This window comes from Lates calcarifer, linkage group LG2, assembly GCF_001640805.2.
Source record: "Lates calcarifer isolate ASB-BC8 linkage group LG2, TLL_Latcal_v3, whole genome shotgun sequence".
NCBI lineage: Eukaryota > Metazoa > Chordata > Actinopteri > Centropomidae > Lates > Lates calcarifer.
Window position 1 is genome coordinate 27420810 of NC_066834.1, and position 19105 is coordinate 27439914.

At 40.2% G+C, this 19105-nt stretch overlaps 2 protein-coding genes across 4 annotated transcripts in view; one reads left to right on the forward strand and one right to left on the reverse strand.

The window, feature by feature from the left end:
• Positions 1-638: 638 nt before the first annotated feature.
• immp1l (inner mitochondrial membrane peptidase subunit 1) lies at positions 639-14529 on the reverse strand. Of its 3 annotated transcripts, none has more exons than XM_051077738.1 (6): positions 14383-14529; positions 6681-6791; positions 6478-6566; positions 6073-6199; positions 1384-1494; positions 639-799 (listed from the first exon to the last, which is right to left on the reverse strand). In XM_051077738.1, exons 2-6 carry the CDS (start codon positions 6783-6785, stop codon positions 713-715), a joined length of 519 nt encoding a protein of 172 aa, XP_050933695.1. In that variant the 5' UTR covers positions 6786-6791; positions 14383-14529; the 3' UTR covers positions 639-712. The 3 variants fall into 3 exon arrangements, with proteins under 3 accessions (XP_050933695.1, XP_018523534.1, XP_018523535.1); XM_018668018.2 differs by lacking the exon at positions 14383-14529 and adding an exon at positions 14104-14241; XM_018668019.2 differs by lacking the exons at positions 639-799; positions 1384-1494; positions 14383-14529 and adding exons at positions 1501-3457; positions 14104-14241.
• elp4 (elongator acetyltransferase complex subunit 4) overlaps positions 14261-19105 on the forward strand; it is a 49539-nt gene continuing 44694 nt past the window's right edge. The window contains exons 1-2 of the mRNA XM_018668015.2: positions 14261-14457; positions 15991-16026. Coding sequence (XP_018523531.1) covers positions 14280-14457; positions 15991-16026 — 214 coding nt within the window. The 5' untranslated portion in view covers positions 14261-14279. The remainder of the gene's footprint in view (positions 14458-15990; positions 16027-19105) is intronic.

Here is a 19105-nt window from a genome sequence, read left to right on the forward strand (position 1 = left end):
ACCGTGTTTGGTTGCATGCACACACACCACACACACACTCTCAATGTAGCCCTTACTAAGTGCTTATTAATATTGTATGGTTAAATGGGAAATGTTAACATTTTTTCAATTGCCCTGGCAGAGTGATTAAATATTAAACAATAAGAGAGAGAGCTTTTGTTTTACCACAATACTAAGAAAGCATAAACATGAAATTAATAATATCTTTTTTAAGGGAATGAGACATGTTTTTGCTGAGGTCTTAGTATACAGATTTAGAGAGATATCCCTGTTTAAAGCATGCGTATCCTGCAAACATGTGGTTTAGGTGCATTTACCAATATGCTATGTGTACTGTTTGTGTTAAGTGTGGTTTGGTCTTTTATTCATTGATTTAAAAGGTAATTATTTGTTTGTCTTATTACTGAATACACTCGATTCACAATGTACACCTCGAGCATCTCATCTTTGCCTCTGCCTGCTCTCTGCCATTAGCAGCTCCACAGAGACACAGCTTCACTCACTGCTCACGCAGTGCCTCACAGCTACAGCTAGGACACAATAAGCTCCACATGACAAGACACTGTCAGTTATAAAGCAGTAAAATGATGAAGCCTGTAGAGGCATGATTAAAGTATAACCCACTTTATAAAATAAAATCTTAAATAAATATGAGCTTTATTCAAAAATGACTGAATACAAAGTACCATACAATATAAACAAAGTGGATGAGTCAATCTGAGTCTGAGTCACTCTGAGTTTTAACAGTCCGTCTGGTTGGGCTTTCACTGAGGGTCCCAAAACTATGCAGAGGCCAGAGCTGCACAGGACAAAGGGCAGAGAAAAACAATGGGTTAAAACATACATAAGACTCATATAATGACAAAGTAAAGCACTTCCAACCATTATGTATGACACATTATCTCACTTCTTGGACACATTTGCTAATATGGCTTTTAATGATGCATTTGACTTCATAGACGATCTTGTTATTTCATCAGCTGTCGTAATGGGGCCTCCAGTGGAGTGCCGCTGTCCAATCAGATGGACAGAAGGCTGGCTGACCTGTTTCCAGGGTCGTGGTTGCTATGACATCCAGAGACATGACAACACAGCAGAATGGAGAGCTAGACAATATGTTGTCCAGGCTTTGGTCAATCAGACACACTTGCTTTGAACTTCCAACTGACTCACATCTCTGTATTGTGCTTAAAATGGCCATACTGGACTGATAGGGGGGAAAAAAGCCAAATGAAGAAAAACAACATCATAAATGGCTTGGCTAGGACCTCAACACCTAACACAGTGTGTGAGTGATTTAATCAAAACTAGCATCCCAATTTTTACAAAAGCACATTTTTTAAATTCTTAACAACATACATACAGTACTCCTCCCCCTTTTACCTTTAAGCAAACACGCCCTCGGATGAGGGCATAGGGAATTGGGCCATAGCTCCTTGAGTCAGTGGAATTCCTAAGGTTATCCCCTTCTAGCCATACATGGCCTTTTGGAACCTAAAAAAACATTACCACATAGAAAAGGGAGCAAAAAATTATTATACTGTTATACTGTTTTATTGCAAAACAAAGGAACCAAAGACAAATCAAAATTGCTGCACTACTTAACTTTAACTCTAAATGAGTTGCTTATGTAGTGAGAATCTACCGTAACCCCACCCCCTATTCCCAACGAGTTACCTCAGCCATCCCTCCCGCCAAAGCCTATCTTAACGTCAACCTGCCTGTCCCTCTTTAACCCCGTACCGTCTTAGGAGAGGGGTCATGGGTAACGGGCAGGGTCGAGAGGGACTTAGAAGAACTTCAAACAGGGTCATTAGGCTGTTGGCTGAGATCTGCGCCCCTGTTACCCAGAGAGGGCAAAGCTAGAGAGGGGCCTGAGATAGCTGGGCAGAGAGGGAGAGAGAGGGAGAGAGAACAAGAGAGAGAGAGAGGGAGAGAGAGAGAGGGGGAGAAAAAGAAGGCTAAGCTGCGGCTAGCAGCAGTGTCCAAGGGTCTCCACCGCGGTCCGACCTGCCAGTGGGGCAGTCATCCAAGCGGGCTCTAATTCACAGTGACACCAATTATGATTAATCTCATCACTTTAGAAGAGTAGGCTTGTCAAGGCCCTAATTAAGTGCGCTGTCCCCCCTATATGTGCAGACAGGATCAACAACACATTATATTGTCATAATGGGCATCACAATCCACGAGTCTATTTTTGTGTTGCCTAACTTTTTAACGGCAAAAGTCCTCTGGAGGAAAGAGAATAACATGAATAAAGAAACAGAATATTATCCACACTGAGGTGACGTCACGTCTTCGCCTCAGCTCGTATTCCTTATTCCTATCACCCAGCTCTCTGATTAGAGTTTTCAGTCCTACAGTGGGATGCTGTGTTTCATTTCATATTCGATAATTGAGACAGATGATGTGACATAATCATGAGCCAGTGACATGTTGACCTAACACGAGGTAAACAACTCACTGAATAACGACGACACAAATGAATATCATTAAAGGAGTCATCTGAGAACCATATGTCAGCATGCTGGATTCCCACCATTACACCTCATTAACATGGTAACATATGCTGGCTCCCAAGCACAGGAAAAAGAAACACCACCGTTTGTCATCTGCCAAACCAGAACCCCCCGTTTCTCCTCATCTTCCTTTAAAAAAAAGAAAAAAAACCATCACCTTAAACTCACCCTAAAGATGTGGAGGTTTGATTAAGGAATTTCACCTTTGTCCTGAATTTGGTAAAACCACCACCTTCGACACATGAACACACTTTTCATAGCCGCTCTCGACATCACTTCAGCTCTATTACAGTCCAGCCTGAGTGAAATCCCTAAGAGGGCCAATCAATCCGATTGACAACAGTGAAAGACGGGACTTTGATTTTGAGTCATGACCTCATAGAAAAACCAGAGCCTGAGTAAAGACAAGAGTACTTTAAAGATCAACCAGGCAGTATTTCAGAAAAGTGAGAAAGTGAAGTGGTCTGAAACCTGAACTGCCGCACTGTGGCCAGCATGAGGATAAAAGCTTATGCATATCACCTTGCAAGTCACAGGTGTGTGAGCGAGGATAAAAACACATTGTAAGTTAAAGGCAAACCTCTGAATAAGAACTTATATTGCTGCAAAACAGCAGTGAAACCAGATCAAGTGCCATCTTTGACTCTATTTAAGACAAATGCTGTTTCAGCCACAAAGGTATGAATCTCACTTGTTTTTTTGTTTTTTTTTTGCCTGGTAAAATACACAAGTCATTTGTCATTTGTTTTAGCACATAAACAGAATCAACATGTTTCTTTTTGACAGCAGAACAGATGATGTTTCCAACCACACAGATCGAGGTAGGCCCCAACACGGAGTCACTTTAATCTGCCCTGCCGGCAGCTCTGGTGTGATGGATGGCAGAGATTGCACCCGTCCTGTGGTTGTGGGCTGGGTCGACGCGAGGCATTGTGTACCTGTCAGAGACATGTCAAGAAGAGCTGAAACTTGAGCTCCCCTCACCGTGGAGGTGTGTTGTTTAACAGCCACACTATTACAGTGCTCATTATGTTAACATGATTGAGGCGCTGAATTATGTTCAGCTTAAATACATACAGAGGCTTATAGAGTTCATCTTTCACCATATTGCTCTGTCCATCTTTACTGCGAAGAACAGAACATATCCCTCCCCATGTCTCTCTCTGTCTGTCTCTCTCTGCCTCTGCTACAATATTAGGGATCAAGTGTCATTGTTTTGACACAATAGCTCAGACACAGAAATGATTCCTAAAAGGTGACAGGGCAATTAGTCTTCTGTTGGACCTCTGAGGGTAGAGAGGACCTGCCTGTCTGTCAGAACAAAAAAGGAGGTGATGACAGGGTCTAACACCGCCTTCCAAAATTCGTCTTTACAGATCCTCCCATAATGCCTCACACCATCCTAATAGTCACACTCAAACACATACATCCTCAGGGGAAGAAAAAAATTCCCTAAGGGATCCAAAACATTTATGTAAACAGCGGGTATTTTCTCTGTTACCTCGAATGCTGTCACATAAAGCCAGTGATTTAGCTTCTGGGTGTTTAAAAATTACGAAAGCAAAGCACATATTAGGCTGTAAGAAATAAAAAAAAATGCTTAGTGACAATTAGCTTGATGAAAACTAGCTTAATAGTTATTTCAAGCTTGCAAACTCTTTTGTTTGTGAGACTGACAACTGGACAAAGTATTACAAATATGTGTGTAAAATGTCCCATATTTTACCAAGATGTGGGAGAGAAAAAAAGAAGATCACTTACTTATGGAGAAAACTGTCCCACCCTGGGGGAAAAAAATAGTCAGCTATCCCAGCATTTTTTCCTTCTCCAGCTCCCCGAGGAGCACACTGAACCCAACTCCTGTCATTCACCACATACCAAACAAAATCCAGACACACTGTTGTACAAGTGATGTTTGGAGGTTTCTGTAGAAATATCACTTAAATCTCTCTGCATTACTTTACTGTCTTTGAGAACAATTTTGATCAGGTAAAATTAACAGAACAAATATGAAGGGTTGTAACCATCTGGAAAATATATGGCAAAGGGAGACATCACACCATGACAAAAATGCATCTAACTTGTGTGGACTATAGTTTGCAACAATTACGTTTTAAATGTCAACACATTTGAGTCGAGCTGGCACAGTCTACTCAGCCAAAAAGAACTATATATTTATCAGACTATTATTATGTGTGGTTAAAAATAATGAAAATAAAAAGAGCTTAGAATCTCACCAACTGGCTTTTTTAGAAAAAAAAAAGTTACATTTTCTCTGGAAAAGGCTACTTGGTTTTAACAAAAGTGTCCACAGGTTTTAAGGGATCACACTGTTGCACAGTCGGGCCTTAAAAATTAGTCAGTCAGACTGAAACCCTGCTTCATGAATCTCTAATACATATCATACCTATTATTCATATGAAGTCAATTCGCATGAACCTGGTTAGGATTAACTAACTATAGAAAACTGATGTTAGATTTACAGAAACATTTCACACTATATGGCACCGATATAGAATGCCACCCTTGATTGACTGGTTTAGGTAGCTGTGAGGTTTAAAAAGAATAGAAGTCAATAAGATTTCTCTGACACTTGATGGACAAGCCAAAATATATCAGCTCTCCACCTAGTGGCAAGTTTAAAAATGACTTGAACTGCAACTTGAATCTGTAACTACATTGTGGGATCACAAATTCCAACACAACAATGTCACCTATTACAAGTTCAGTCCTCTGTATGTGGAGGTGAAGCTAGCAGAAGCGGAAACCTCTTTATTTCCCATTTCATTTGCTGAATGACACTTACAGGCTTGGCCTTGTACTATGTTTCACTGAACCCATTCAACAGTTTGCCACTAGTCTATAAAATACACAATAAATTCAAAAACATGCAACATAAATGCAACCTCTGGTTTGCAGACATATGCACACACTCATTCTCACATACACACACACACACACACTTCCACCCACCCATCAGTCTGTCCATTCGGCTGGCACTAACTCTAACAGGCTTCAGAGAGATTGCAGGCCTGAGCTGTGGGCGTTGGGGAGAGTAGTAATAGAAAAGCAATGACAGTGGTTTCAGCAGCAGAACCCCTGCTCACTCTCTGGTTTTATCACTGTTCTGAGGAAATATAGGTGTTGTCAAAAGCTGATATTTTGACCAATGACACAAAATGGATGTGCGGTCTAAAATGTAAGCAACTATGATAGTCTATAGAGTGTGGTACACACACAAAGAAAAACAAAGACAAACTGAGAGATGGTTTTGCATTATGCATAGAGATTCTGTTTGTCATTTTAGGGTGAAACAAACTCTCAGGTGTTTTGCTGTAATCTCATTCTTCATTTATTATCTATTTCACTGCATCTTTTTAACCTCTTTTCTTCCAAAGAGACTCTGAACTATAGTTGCAGGAAGTGAAACAGTAAAACTGCCACCAGGAACCTTACTTGGTAAAGCAAGTAATCACAAGATGTATAAGAAAAGAACCTGAAAAGTATGAAATGTTCAAAAAATACAGGCTTGTACGATGTCAGACATACTCACATATGTGTGGCTCTTGAACACATCTGATGGGGCACTTGTGCAAACCTTGTCTCCCTCCAACCCAATTACCCTTTTACATATGTTCATATTTGGGTCGAATGGACTTTTTGCAATCACTATATCGCCCCTGAAAAGAAAACATACACACAATCACTAAATTTGGAACAACTCAGGTGCCTTTCATTCACAGAAAATGCTAAATATTTTGTATTATCTATTATGTACATTTGTAGGACATTGCTGACATCTTTTCTTTTACCATTTTTCCTTTGGAAAATTAAAAACCAATTTGACCATAAATCTTGCAGTTAATCAAAAATGTAAAGTGTGAAATGTTACATATACATAATACATATTCCAACATGGTTATTGTTTCCTCTTCATGCCATGAATCCAGATACCCACTTTTCGATTTTGCAAAGATGACGACTCATCCGTTCAGAGAAGACAATATCGTGGTTGACAATGGTAGGCTCCATGGATGGACCGGAGCACTAAAGCAAAACAACAACAACATAAAAACACAGTTATTTCATGTGCATAAATTAATTCATTTCATTTGAGAAAAAATATCTGTCATTAATTCTGTAATATCAATAAGTACCAACCACCACAAATTCTCCAATGTATTCGAAGGCACAGTGTGCGATGCAGCCATACTGGACTGTGTAGCCCACAAACCCCAGGGTCTTCCCCAGAACACGCCGGAACATCTCCACCTGCAGCACAAAACACAACCATAACTCATGGCGCAATGTAAAATATATGTTGTTATCTAATGCTCTACACATACAGTGGTGAGGAGATGATTCAGCGTCTGCTACATTTACGGTAGGCTTATGTCTTTTACAGGATTTCTAAAAACAAAAGCTGTTTGGGGTTTAATTTTTAAAGGTGTGGACAAGGTTGTCACAGTTGGCCTACTGCTCAGATGGCACATTCCCTGGTGTTTCATTCTCAGAGGCTGAGCAGCCAGTTCACACCAGAAAACTGTCCTGAACTTTGATCCAGTGTAGGATGGGCCAATCAACACCTTGTGCTGAGGTGATGGACAAACACAGAAGCTGTGACACATCCAGCCAAGCAGCTCCGCGCCGTCTGCAGCTAGTCCCTGACACCGCTCTGCCTCCACTACCACCACAGTCATTAGAACAGTTATCAACCTCTGTCAGCACCATAGAAACACAAAGACACCTCAGAGCTCAACCACCCGCCCTGCAAACACTCTATCACAGAAACACACATAAGGGCTATCCATGTGTCTTCTGAGCAAACATCCCAGACACACTCAGGTTATTGACTTTTACTCAGGCTGCAACCTGTTGGATGGACAGAAGAAAGTGAGTCAATCTTTACACACTGTTGTGCAGTGTGTGTATGCAGGCGCACCTGCACACACGCAAACACACATGCATATATACAAACAGAAATGTATGTTTAGAGCAGAATAGATACAGCATGGCTTAGAGGTTAGTCTGTACTTCAAGCATTTTTGGTTCAGGCCGCTGTCCTGCCAGTCCACCACAGGGTAAAGAAATCTTTTTCTCCATCTCCCCCATTCCTTCTGTCTCTTTCCCGTATTTCTCTCTCCATGTCTTCTCTCCCTCCCAGGGTATTATTAACCAAAGCAAGCAGAGCGGAAACCAAAGCCCCAAATCCTCAGAGCTCTGGGAATGACTTCCCAAAGATGGACACGGATTAGACCCCCAATTTCTCCCTTGCCCGCCGCCCCCCCTTTCTCCCCAGGTCCCCAACAGACCGGGTGTCAGGTGGCTCTCCCAAGCCCTGCCAAAGGTGTTACCCCTAATCCCATTACCCCCCTCCACTCTTCTCACACACACACACACACACAAACAGACACACAATGCTCTCTCATTCATGCCAACTATATTCCACCTATTAAACCCTCTATCTATTCTTTCATCCCTAGCATGGTTAGTCTCTTTGGCCCAATTCGACATCCTCTCTGATCCAAAAGAGACCGAATCCATCCTTTCACCTCCCTGTGTGCCGCTACTCCGCTCTTCCCTCTGTTTCCCCGATCACCCCTGGCAACCCTCTGCTTTTTGCTGCCACTGTGAGTGGCAGTGCCCGAGCAGGTGAAGGGGGACATATATCCTCTCAGCACAGGGCCCAAATGAAGTGCCCCTTTCCAGTCACAGCCTGCTCCTGTCTCTTGTTCTGTTCCACAGGAACTATAAACTCAGCCCTCCCTTAGCTGGTACAATAACACCTCTGGCCCTATAATTCCTCTGTTGGGAAGCAAGTGGTCTAAAGGTTAATGTGAATCTCAGGCCTGCACTAAGGCGACATATTCAGCTATATTTGTCTTGCTCTCAGCTTCCTCCACCAGCATCCTTGTCACTGCCGTATTGTAATGCACTCTCAGACATGATCTCACATGTGCTCTTCCTTCTGCTAGGCTGGGGATTGGGAATCTTTGCTAGCACTCATTCACAAAGCACAGTGGACAGCCTCCTGTACAGCTGCCCTCATATCTCTGTTTCAGCCCCCCCCCACACCCACCTCCATTCCAGTGTGCATTCATCATAGGTAGGGATTAAGGGACTTTGCATAACCAGATCACACGGCCAGTGACTGATATCAAGAGAGTCCATATGCAGCCGCCTGGTTTTCTGAGGCACCCTCTGTCATTGATAGTGTGTGTCTGTGTGTGTGCATGTGGTGTGATGTGGCGTGAATGTGCACAGACAATAGCATTACCTATGTGTTTCATGAAAAGTGTATATGTGAGCTGCAGTGACTCCTTTGGGATTCAGAATGAGGTGGACATCCACAGAGACCTCTGATTAGATCTCTATTAGCTCTAATTCCCCCGAGCAAAGAGTCAGGCAACCCACACTATCTCTTGCTCCTAATACCCAGCACATGTGCGTGTTGGGGTGGGAGGGGGGATACCAACATTAATTGAATGCTGTATTACAGCTGTAAATTAACACAAAGTCTCTCCGTTAATCCAGGATTACACGCCAAACATGTTCATGGGAAAACAAAGAAAGTCAGCGCAGCCCTCTCTGCAGAACCATCTGTGGCCACCGGCCTCCCGTGGTCACAGCACAGCGCTACAGTGGCAAAAAGAGGGGATCTCAAATGAATAGCTGCCGATGGAAACACCTCATTGTGTGTTTAACTCTGTGATCCTCTTACTGAGGGAGCTCTGCTCTGCCCACTCAGGGAAGAGCAATCACAAGTAGATGAATGGGAGAAAAAAAAAAACAACAACTTTTTTTGCAATATCCACCATGAGCATAAAGTGCAGCATTGCTGGGAATGCCTATCATTGTGTCCACCCAGCTGTCAAAGCATTTTTGAGTGAACAATTTGTGACACTGCAAGAACAAAACGTGAAGGAGGTGTAATTCTGTCATCTGCACTGACATCAATAAAGAGGCCTCCTGAATGCCGCTATGACTGGCACAGCACAGGAAAATGCAGAGTCTCTCAGAAACTGGTAAGCATTTTGCATGTTGTCTATGTTCTTTCATATGAGTAAATGTGATGCCTCCTAAGGATGAGAACAATGACATGACCTTGGCGATATTCTAATGTTCAGGGAAACTGTCTTATAACCAAGAGTAGTGGCAAATACAACAAGGTTGTGATTTAAAGTTAACTAGTGCATCATCAACAAAAGTATTTTCATCATGATTTATACACTGGAAAAAACTTTCTGCCTCAAATAAGACAATAAGTAGCAGTATTGCATTTTTACTGAATGATTGCAGTTTCACTGTGTGAAATGTATTTCAAAGGAAACTGAGCTAATGCAGGGACAGCAAACAAAAAATAAATTAAACACATGATAAAGTTAAGTCAACAGCTACATATCAAAATTGATACCCGCTTAAATACACATTATTGAAGCCATAAGGAAATATTCAAAAAGGAATTACTGCAGAGGGTCTCAAGAGATTTGAACCTGCCATTGGCTGAGTAGTGTTAATTGATATACATGGCCAGTCTATTAGAACCACAAAGAGAATTTCAATCCAAACAGCACACAAGGGCCTTGCAGTGGACTCCTTACACAACTAAATTAGGAAAACATGGGCTGAGAGAGAGCTGGGCAACAGGGGGGCTAAGAGGCTTACAAGTCCCTTGTCAGATATTCTTCTTCTCCCTGAGGATCCCAGATGGAAGGGAGTCTGGAGGAGCAGGCAGCACCAGAGAGGGGACGAAACCCACCTCTGATGTCTTCCTCTGGGCAGCAGAAGGCAGAGGAGGGTGGGGCATTAGTCCTGTTGCGCAGACCTTGATTTGATCTTAATGTGAGCTATAAAAAGGAGGTAGGTTTGGCAACTGGGGGGGGGTCTCTTTCAACTATCAGTCCAATCAGAGATAATCCTGCTGATTTAGACACAGACACCTGGCTGGATGTAGAGTGACAGATGTAAAAGTCTCAGTCACAGAGTACTATGTCTCTCCCCCATCACTGCCTTCTATCAGAGGCTTAATTGAAGTGACTGATCTCCATATTGCTCTTTTCATTGTTGCTAACGGCAACACAGCCGTGAAACAGCTGAGTGAGGTTACTATTTGAGGAGCTGAGGGTTTAAACCTACAATCAATGGGTCAGCCGGTGCAAATAATAGCCAAGTGATATGAATACAACTGCAATGAATTGAAAGGAAGTGTGGGTTGACAGAGTCCCCAGCCAATTACATTGAATAGAAAAATCAGCCACTAAGTCTTATTGTATTTACCACAAGTGAATGCGTGCTGCTGGCCTGGTGCTGAAAGAGCAGAGAGATCTTATCTGGTGTTGTTTCAGATTCACAAAGGAGTTTGTGTTTTTGCTCTGACCAGCTCATGACAAAGCCTGATATATACATGTGCATCTCAACAGAAAGGCAAACCTATGATTTTTATGAATGTGATTTCCTTTAATGATAAATGAGCATGCTTAATGTATTTTTCTATTTTTCTTCTATCCTATAGGTCAAGCCAAAAATAGCTTGCTGCATTTCATCACCAGAAAATCTCAGGAAACCAAAGTAAAGCTATTCAAACAATATGAGATGTTGAAGAAATGGAAAAAGTCAAATCTTTAGACAAAATTAGCTGTGTACAAAACCCATCCTTTGCGTATTGTACTTGTGCCCTTAGAATATTACTTTCCTTTCAATGCTAACAAAACAAATACGGTACATGTTGATGATAATCTTGCCTCCTCCAGACACAAGAGGTCCACTGCCTCTCGCAGTTCTTCACTGATTGGCAGAATTAGACTGAAGAAACCAAAACAGTCTGACCGGGAAAGGTCTGACATGTTATGACTGCTGCCATTATATAGCTCAATCAGATACAGAGACTGAAACTGACAAAAACACTCTAGAAAAAACATACATGAACAGATGACACATTGAAAATGGTTGATATTATGTTGTTTTTGTACAATCAGGCTATTGTGTTTACACTGCCACACACGCTGAATTGTTGCTACAAAGCTCAATGGTTAAATTGGGATTTAAGAGGAATTAGAAATTAGGTGACTGGCACTGTAAAGAGGGGGAAAGTTTCCACAGCAATGTACTCCTGCATCCTGCACGTCGCACTGCTGAAGCAGGCTCTCCTCCCTCTGAGATACAGGTCAGTCAGCGCATCTTATTCGTCTCATATAGGCTTTCCACAATGCCCAGTGTTGTCAGTCATGATATATTCCCTTGGTCTCCTGTCAGCACATATAAATCTCAACAGTGCTGTCAAAACAGCAGGACTGCCTCTGCTAAGAGCATTTGTAAAGTGAGCAGTTGGGCGATTGCCTTCTCTGAAGCCTTACAGTATCCTGTGATCTTGTGCTGCCTCTGGCCTCCCTCTGCCACACAAAGCTTTTTTTTCAGTGTCATCTTAAGAATGACACTGATCACTCATCAGTCAACTGGTGTTAATAGTGGACATAACACAGTGCAAAAGAAACTGGCCTTTTTCCTACCAGTGGTTCACCTAATCAGACAGAACATTAAGAGTTCTCGAATATGTGTAAGAGGTTTCCATCATCAATAGGCCTTTTTCACAGCAGACATTTTGACTTGTCATAGTTGGAAAAATACAGGTATGCATTAATGACACATCAATGTGTCCCATCATTGTGTAGCAGTGAATCCATCCTGCATAATACAAGGACCATGTAACCAAAGACTTATCCATGTATATTATTATTTATACCTGTGCTTTCTAGTATGACATGTCAAAATGTAAAAAAGAAGTTTTAGTGCTGAACCTCATGTATGAGTTTCAAGTACTTTAGTCTTTGTTAATGTTGGAGACTTCAGCACACAGAAGGGCAATTGCGATGTGCTCACATATTTTAAATACATTCTACTGTTAGAACATATTCATTCATTCATTCAAATAGACTCATATTGTATTTGAATGCCAGTTAAATACTTTAAATATAAATAATATATTATAGATTTAAGACTGTATTCTGGACAAAATCTGAGTCCAAATCATATCCATAATTCGTAATTCCTGTAAATACAACACTTCTGATGATAGCTAAATTTACAATATTTTTTGCTTGTGTGCTTAAAAACACAAAAATGCAAATATTATATACATACCATTCCAACAAAACTACAAATGAAACTCAAATGACCCAGTTTATTTTTTAAAAAGCAAGTAAAAATCTCACCAGTAATAGGAATAAATTTGAAATAAAAAATGAAGATGCCAGCAGTTCATCATATTCAAAACTTAAAAAGCATGAGAGACATTCAAAAGAAGCTGATAGTGACCACTTCTATCCACAGCTATCTTTGAGCTGCAGTGGTTTCCTTCTGTATGTCTGTAATACTCTGAGCATTCCTCCGCTCACCTTTACACCTGCTGAGCCCTCTGAACTGAACGTGATTGGGGAAGTGATGCACAGGGATCTGCTGTGACACTGTCAGTTTAAAATGACTACAGAGTATATAACCGCATATACACGTACATGTATATGGTTATTTACATAGAGCTGATACCACATACACAGGCACATGAAGCTATTCTGTATTTTTCTGTACTTGCACAACTGCAACCCATAACCTATTTATTACATTACATTACATAAGACCTACCATGACCTAAGGATGTAAGTTAGTAGATAGATTTTGACAGATTCATTTATATTGTCTTTACAAAGGCCATGCCTTGACAGGGAATAGAACAAAACAGAAAAGAACATAATAGAATATGGATATGATAAATAATCAGTGCAGTTATTGTGATGTACTCTCTTGTGTTGCAGTGGAGAACTTGGTCTACTGACACACTGTGGCCGTCATTGCAATATATAAGTTTGTCATTTGTCACTAATACAATAGCACCAAGCATTTCTATCTATCTTTTTTTCACATACAGAATGTATAAAGTAATGTTTTATATTATAATAAATTTCTATATTGTGTTGTGTGGAATTTATTGCATTCAATATTTGTACATACTTTGAATCATAACAGCAGCTTTCCTCAAAAACAGTCCACTTTCTGGCAGTTACAGCTGCTTTACATGCAGGTAGGAATAATGTATCTCATTTTCATGTTGCTGTGGGTGTTTTAAAACACTTAGAGTAGCCTGTATACTCCCTGTTACGCACGTTTCAACTAGTTTTCGAAAATCTAATGACACATATTCCATTACGCAGTGAACCAATTTATTTTGATTCCTGCTTATTGAACATTATTTCTCAATTCATATGCATTGGCTACGTACTCCTCATTTACATCCATTTTTGGGATAGCAGGGTACCTTTCCTGGTATATCTTGTACTCTCGCCCCTAATCGAAAACAGTTTGTTCTACTAATGTGTCATGTATGAGCGAAAGAACTAATTCTGTCAAACAATGTTCAGATCCTTTATAGTTATGCAATGAACTAACAAGGTCATAGCCACAGAAAGCAGGAATCAAAGAAATATTTAGGCATTTTCTGGTTAATGTCAAGCACATACTCGCTCACGTTTTTGTATAAAACACAAAAATATACCAATCAACGGCAGCTAACCTATAGTAACGGGGCTTTACTCACCTATAAATGTGAGATTCAATCCTCTGACCATGCAGTTAAATTGAACTTCCCGTTGACAGCTTCCACAAACGGCACCGTAACAATCACTGCCCTCATTGGTCAAGCTCTACTAAAGTCTTTTGTGATTGGATGATAGGCTCCAAAACATTAATGAGCGTCACCACGTTACTAGCAGTATGGCAGCTCCCGTAAACAGTGTGGGAAAACCCTCGGCTGAACGCTCATCGTTCAGTGCTACGAGCTTTCAGAAGAAAACAAGGAGCAAGTTAATCTCCATACCTGGCACCAGACCCTCGGTTCAAAACGGACAGCTCTTAGTTTCCACCGGTGTCACCTCACTGGACTTTCTGCTCGGTCAGTCTTGCTGTTGAGGTCTGCCGTTAGCGGCTAGCTACACGGCTAACAGTGTTTCTCAATGTAACGTCAGCTACATTAGTTACAAAATATTGATGTTATCATTTTCTCCAAAAGGGAAATCTATCAATCAAACATGATAGGGAGTTCTGTCACTGTCGGGACAGGACAAACTATACTGACAGAGTGGAAGTCAGTGTTAGCATTACTGCCTGAAGTTGTGTCTGCAGAGGTTTTTCCTCTTAGAGGCTAACGTAACTTACTCACTTCCCGTCCTGAATTCAGCCAGCAGGGACCAAAATCTTTGACGTCTCTGTCTGATCATAATGAGCAAATGTCTCATTAGAATTGACTGATAAAATTCATTTATTTGATACCTCAATGACACGTCGTTTAGTTGTTACAACTTTAGATTTGATTTATTTCACAACATTGTCAGCAAAAGTTGTTTATCACAAGTTGTCATATTTGGTATGCAGGGAGCACGGGAAAGAGCAAGATAAAACCACTATACATACATAATACTTAAACTAAAGTGTTTTCATGTAAGGTTTTCCTGTAATGGTGCAGTATTGTACTGTCAATTGTTCTATGAGGATGTGAAATAGTAATGTCACTCTCAAATGGTGCAGACATCAATATAATGTAAAGATACTATCATTTACTGGGAGGATATAATGAGATATCTTTAAAATGAGGGGAAAAATCCTTAGTATCAATCCTAATCTTATTCAGTTCCAAATTTTAAATTTGTAAAATAATGGATATGCTTGGACTTCTGACAATGGTAAAAGCACTGTAACATGACTGGTTTAAATGTCTTTAATCTCTAATTAAGATGTTGTAGCACACTACAAATGTTCCATTTTATATAACTGTTTTATAACATCTTTCTTATCTATACTGTGTGTTGTAACTAAGCAAAGTCATGGGTGTAACAACAGCTGAGCTATCACTTCAACCCCAAACCTATTAAAACCACTGTACCAGATTATCCAGCCATATACAGTCCTCTCCTGCGTGCGCATTACGGAACCCCACAACATTGTGGGTGCGTAAAGCAGTCAGAATCATCAGTGGCTGGCCTGAAAGTTATCTTAGTGTGAAAAGAAAATGTGAAATATCACTTAAGATTGCCAGTTCTCCACCAGGCCTTTTTCACATAAGACATTTTGACATATCATAGTAAGAAAAGCACAGATGTGCTAAATGGACTACAACCAAAATGAATGATGGTTGTCTTGCATTTAGCCACTTTGGTTTCAAGATAATGCTAATGAGCTCACTGTCACATAGTCATGACTTACTGGGACACTGACTGGGAAAAGTCAAATGTCTGCCCTGTGTATATTGTCTTGTTAAGATGATTACACAGCTCTGGAGACCAGTAGAAAGAGTGAAGGGGTTAGCACTTTGCCAAAGCAAGTCTTCAGTGAGTTCACATTGACCCAGAGCAAGACAAAGTCTATAACATGTGACTGATATTATTTTTTTTTTAAAACTGATGTTATTGTTATTTCTCTCCATGGACAGGTGGTGGGTTAGCAGTTGGAACAGTACTTCTCATAGGTGAGCCATCACACTTTTTAAGTAAAATATTTTTGGATTTAAATGCCCCATGAAGTGATATCATTATTTGATGTGATGTTTTTCTTGTTGAAACAGATTGTTTGGGAAGAAAATACGACCAGTGAGGACAAATCTTAAATTCAGAAAAAATCAGTTATCAATCATGGAGAGAAGGGCAGTGTGCTTAGACAGGACAGACTAAAATTTGTGATGACATTATTTGTTAGACCTCTTAGTTACATGCAGTAGTACAATATGAGGTCACCACTGAAGATATGATATATACCATAATGTTCAAGGGCATAGTTCATGGGATCCCTCAACACGTGTAAAGCATTTATATCAGTAGATACTGTCACATCTTTTCAATGTTTTGCTGATTATTTCCTAAATTGTTATCAGATGCTAAAGTGGTAAATAATAGATATCTATGAATTAGATTAACTTTGAGCAAATCATACACCTCAGTTTACACAGCCTGTGGTGAATATTGTGTGTGAGAGACTCCACTGTACACTGTACAACAACAGTTAGCCTTTTTGTCATTAGGCTTCACAAGCAAGGTAAAATTGTAAATGATGAACCACTGTTATAGCAGATTAGTAGTTATCAGTGCATTGGTGTCTCAGAAAGATACAAATGTAACACTGGATAGTTAAAACCAGGAAGGTGCATATATGCTACTCTTTTCTGAAGCATTATAGCCTTAATTGTTTTGGTAATAAGGTGTATAGATTTCAAATGACACTGTGGTAACCTGTCGCTGAAATGTGGCTTTAGATGACTATTCACACATTCTTGTATAGCCAAAAATCAAAATTGAATTCAGTAGCACTTTCGGTGTGCCACAGCTAATAAAACTGTCTGTCTGTGCTCAGGCTCTCTGTGGTTAGCACGTTACTGTCTATGGTAAATAGACTAATGACCTGGAGGTCGCTGGTTAGAATCCCAGGTGTTCACACTTCTACTGTGATCCTTAATTAATATGCTCATCTGCGGATGTGTTGTTGAAGTTTTTGGAATTACATTCAAAGCAAGTGGGTTTTCTAGGGACTAAAATGTCTTCCACTGTATTATTATTATTATTATCATTCATCATAGGCAGGCTATATGCACTTGTAGACAGTAAGGTTAAGGTAGTCTTGTTTCCCCTTGAAGCTGTAATTTGTGTGTAGCCAAGGCCTATACCAACTGATGATATTGCTTTGCCCTTTAATTCATCCCCCCAATCGATGCAGGAGTCAGTGATTACACACTAATGCGTTCTTCCCTTCCATTTTGTGAATCAATGTACGGTTGGTTTCATCTGGTAATGAGAGACACAGTAAAGGTGAAATGCGTGTGTGCGCTCTCTTGTGTTTGTCTCTGAAAGAGTGGTATTTGTGTGTGTGCATGTACGTGTGTGTGTGTGCACACATTGCGCTGTCTGTGTGTCTGTTTTGTTATGTGGGTGGGTGGGATGGGGGGAGTTTGGAGTGTGTGTTTGTTTGTGTTTGTTTCAGGCAGTCGTCTCCTACAGTCTGCCCCTTTAGCCGTGATGGCCTGTTTGTGAGACACAGACATAAAATTATCAGACTGGTCGTGTCTGCCTTTGAAGTGTCTTGAGCTGTCCATCCTGATTTGTCAACCAGAGGGGGATCAGCCCAGTATGGCTTCTGTCTGAAGATCTCTCATCTCTTGTGTTTTTGTAAGAGAAGGAACAAAGCTTCCCAGCTCTCATTATGTTGACCATGTATGGGTTCATTCCATTAGTTTAAAAGAATGCATTTTCCCCTCATGCACCTGTAATAGTTACCATTACATTTGTTCTAATTGTTATACATTGTTAACATTAAAATATAATGTTTCACAGCCTTGAGGTGCACTTTGAATTAGATTCATTGTGAGTTTTAGCATAGTTTTAAAGGTGATGTAGAAGAATATGTACAGTGTTTTGAAAGTACTTTCCATTATTATTTTCTGACAAACTGAGTATTACTCTGACAAACTAAATAATTACAAAGTGAAACATATTTAGGCTCAAGCATAACTACAAGGACCAGAGTAAGAATGTATAGCAACATAGAAGGTATACGCAAAAGAATTTTAGTACGCACTGAAGTGCACAATAACCTTGATGTTACTTAATCACAATTTCAAAGACAGCTATGAATGCAGATTATATTAGGTTGCTTACTTGTTATTTTTGTTCAGTTGAGATCAGATCTATATTGTTCTACAAGAGGAAATTAGTTTTGCAGCTAGGCAGTGTAAAAACATAAAACATTAACAATAAAAACACAATAAGACAACTGAAGACATTATAACTGCTGGTACTATTCAGTACAGAATAGAATATAAAGTTTGTCTGATAAAAGTAAAGAAAAGCTGCAACAATGAGAATGTTTCTAACGATAGAAGAGGTTTTGGAATCCAAACTTTCACATGTAAGATGAAATATTAGACACCTAATAGAGCAAAAATGACAGGTGCATTGGTAAAATAATAATAATGTGATAAAGTAATGATTTTAATTTGTGTAGGTCGCAGAACTCATAACACCATCTGCCTGAAAGTGACAAGCTGCGCAATAAAGAAGAACAGCCGTCACACAGGTTAAAGGCTTCAAGATCTGACAAACATATACAGTATATGGCAGTTGACACATGCTGCCAATTGGCAATTAACCTAATAAAATAGCCCTTGCTATCACTGTTTATTTCAAAGCTCAGGACAGATTTGATGAAATGTTTATTTGTTTACCTGCTGTATAGACATTGAACTGTTCAGTAGAAATAATAGAGCTTCATAGACCAAAGATTCATACAAGGGGGAAAACACTCTGACCTAGATATTTTGTCTCCTCCCCCTGCAGCTTTAGCAGATATGATTCAGGACTCTTGCACTCCCACTCGCCTGTTTGAAGGCAAATGAAACAGAGGCGTTTCCCTCCTTTGCCAAACCTTAGTTAGAATAAGGAGGAAAAAAAAAACGAAAGAAGAAAAAAATTATCCCATGACTGTCCAGAGTGACTGATCTACCTCAAAGATATGACCGTCCTCCACCCCCTGTTGCTCCTATACCGCGACACCTCCCGCCC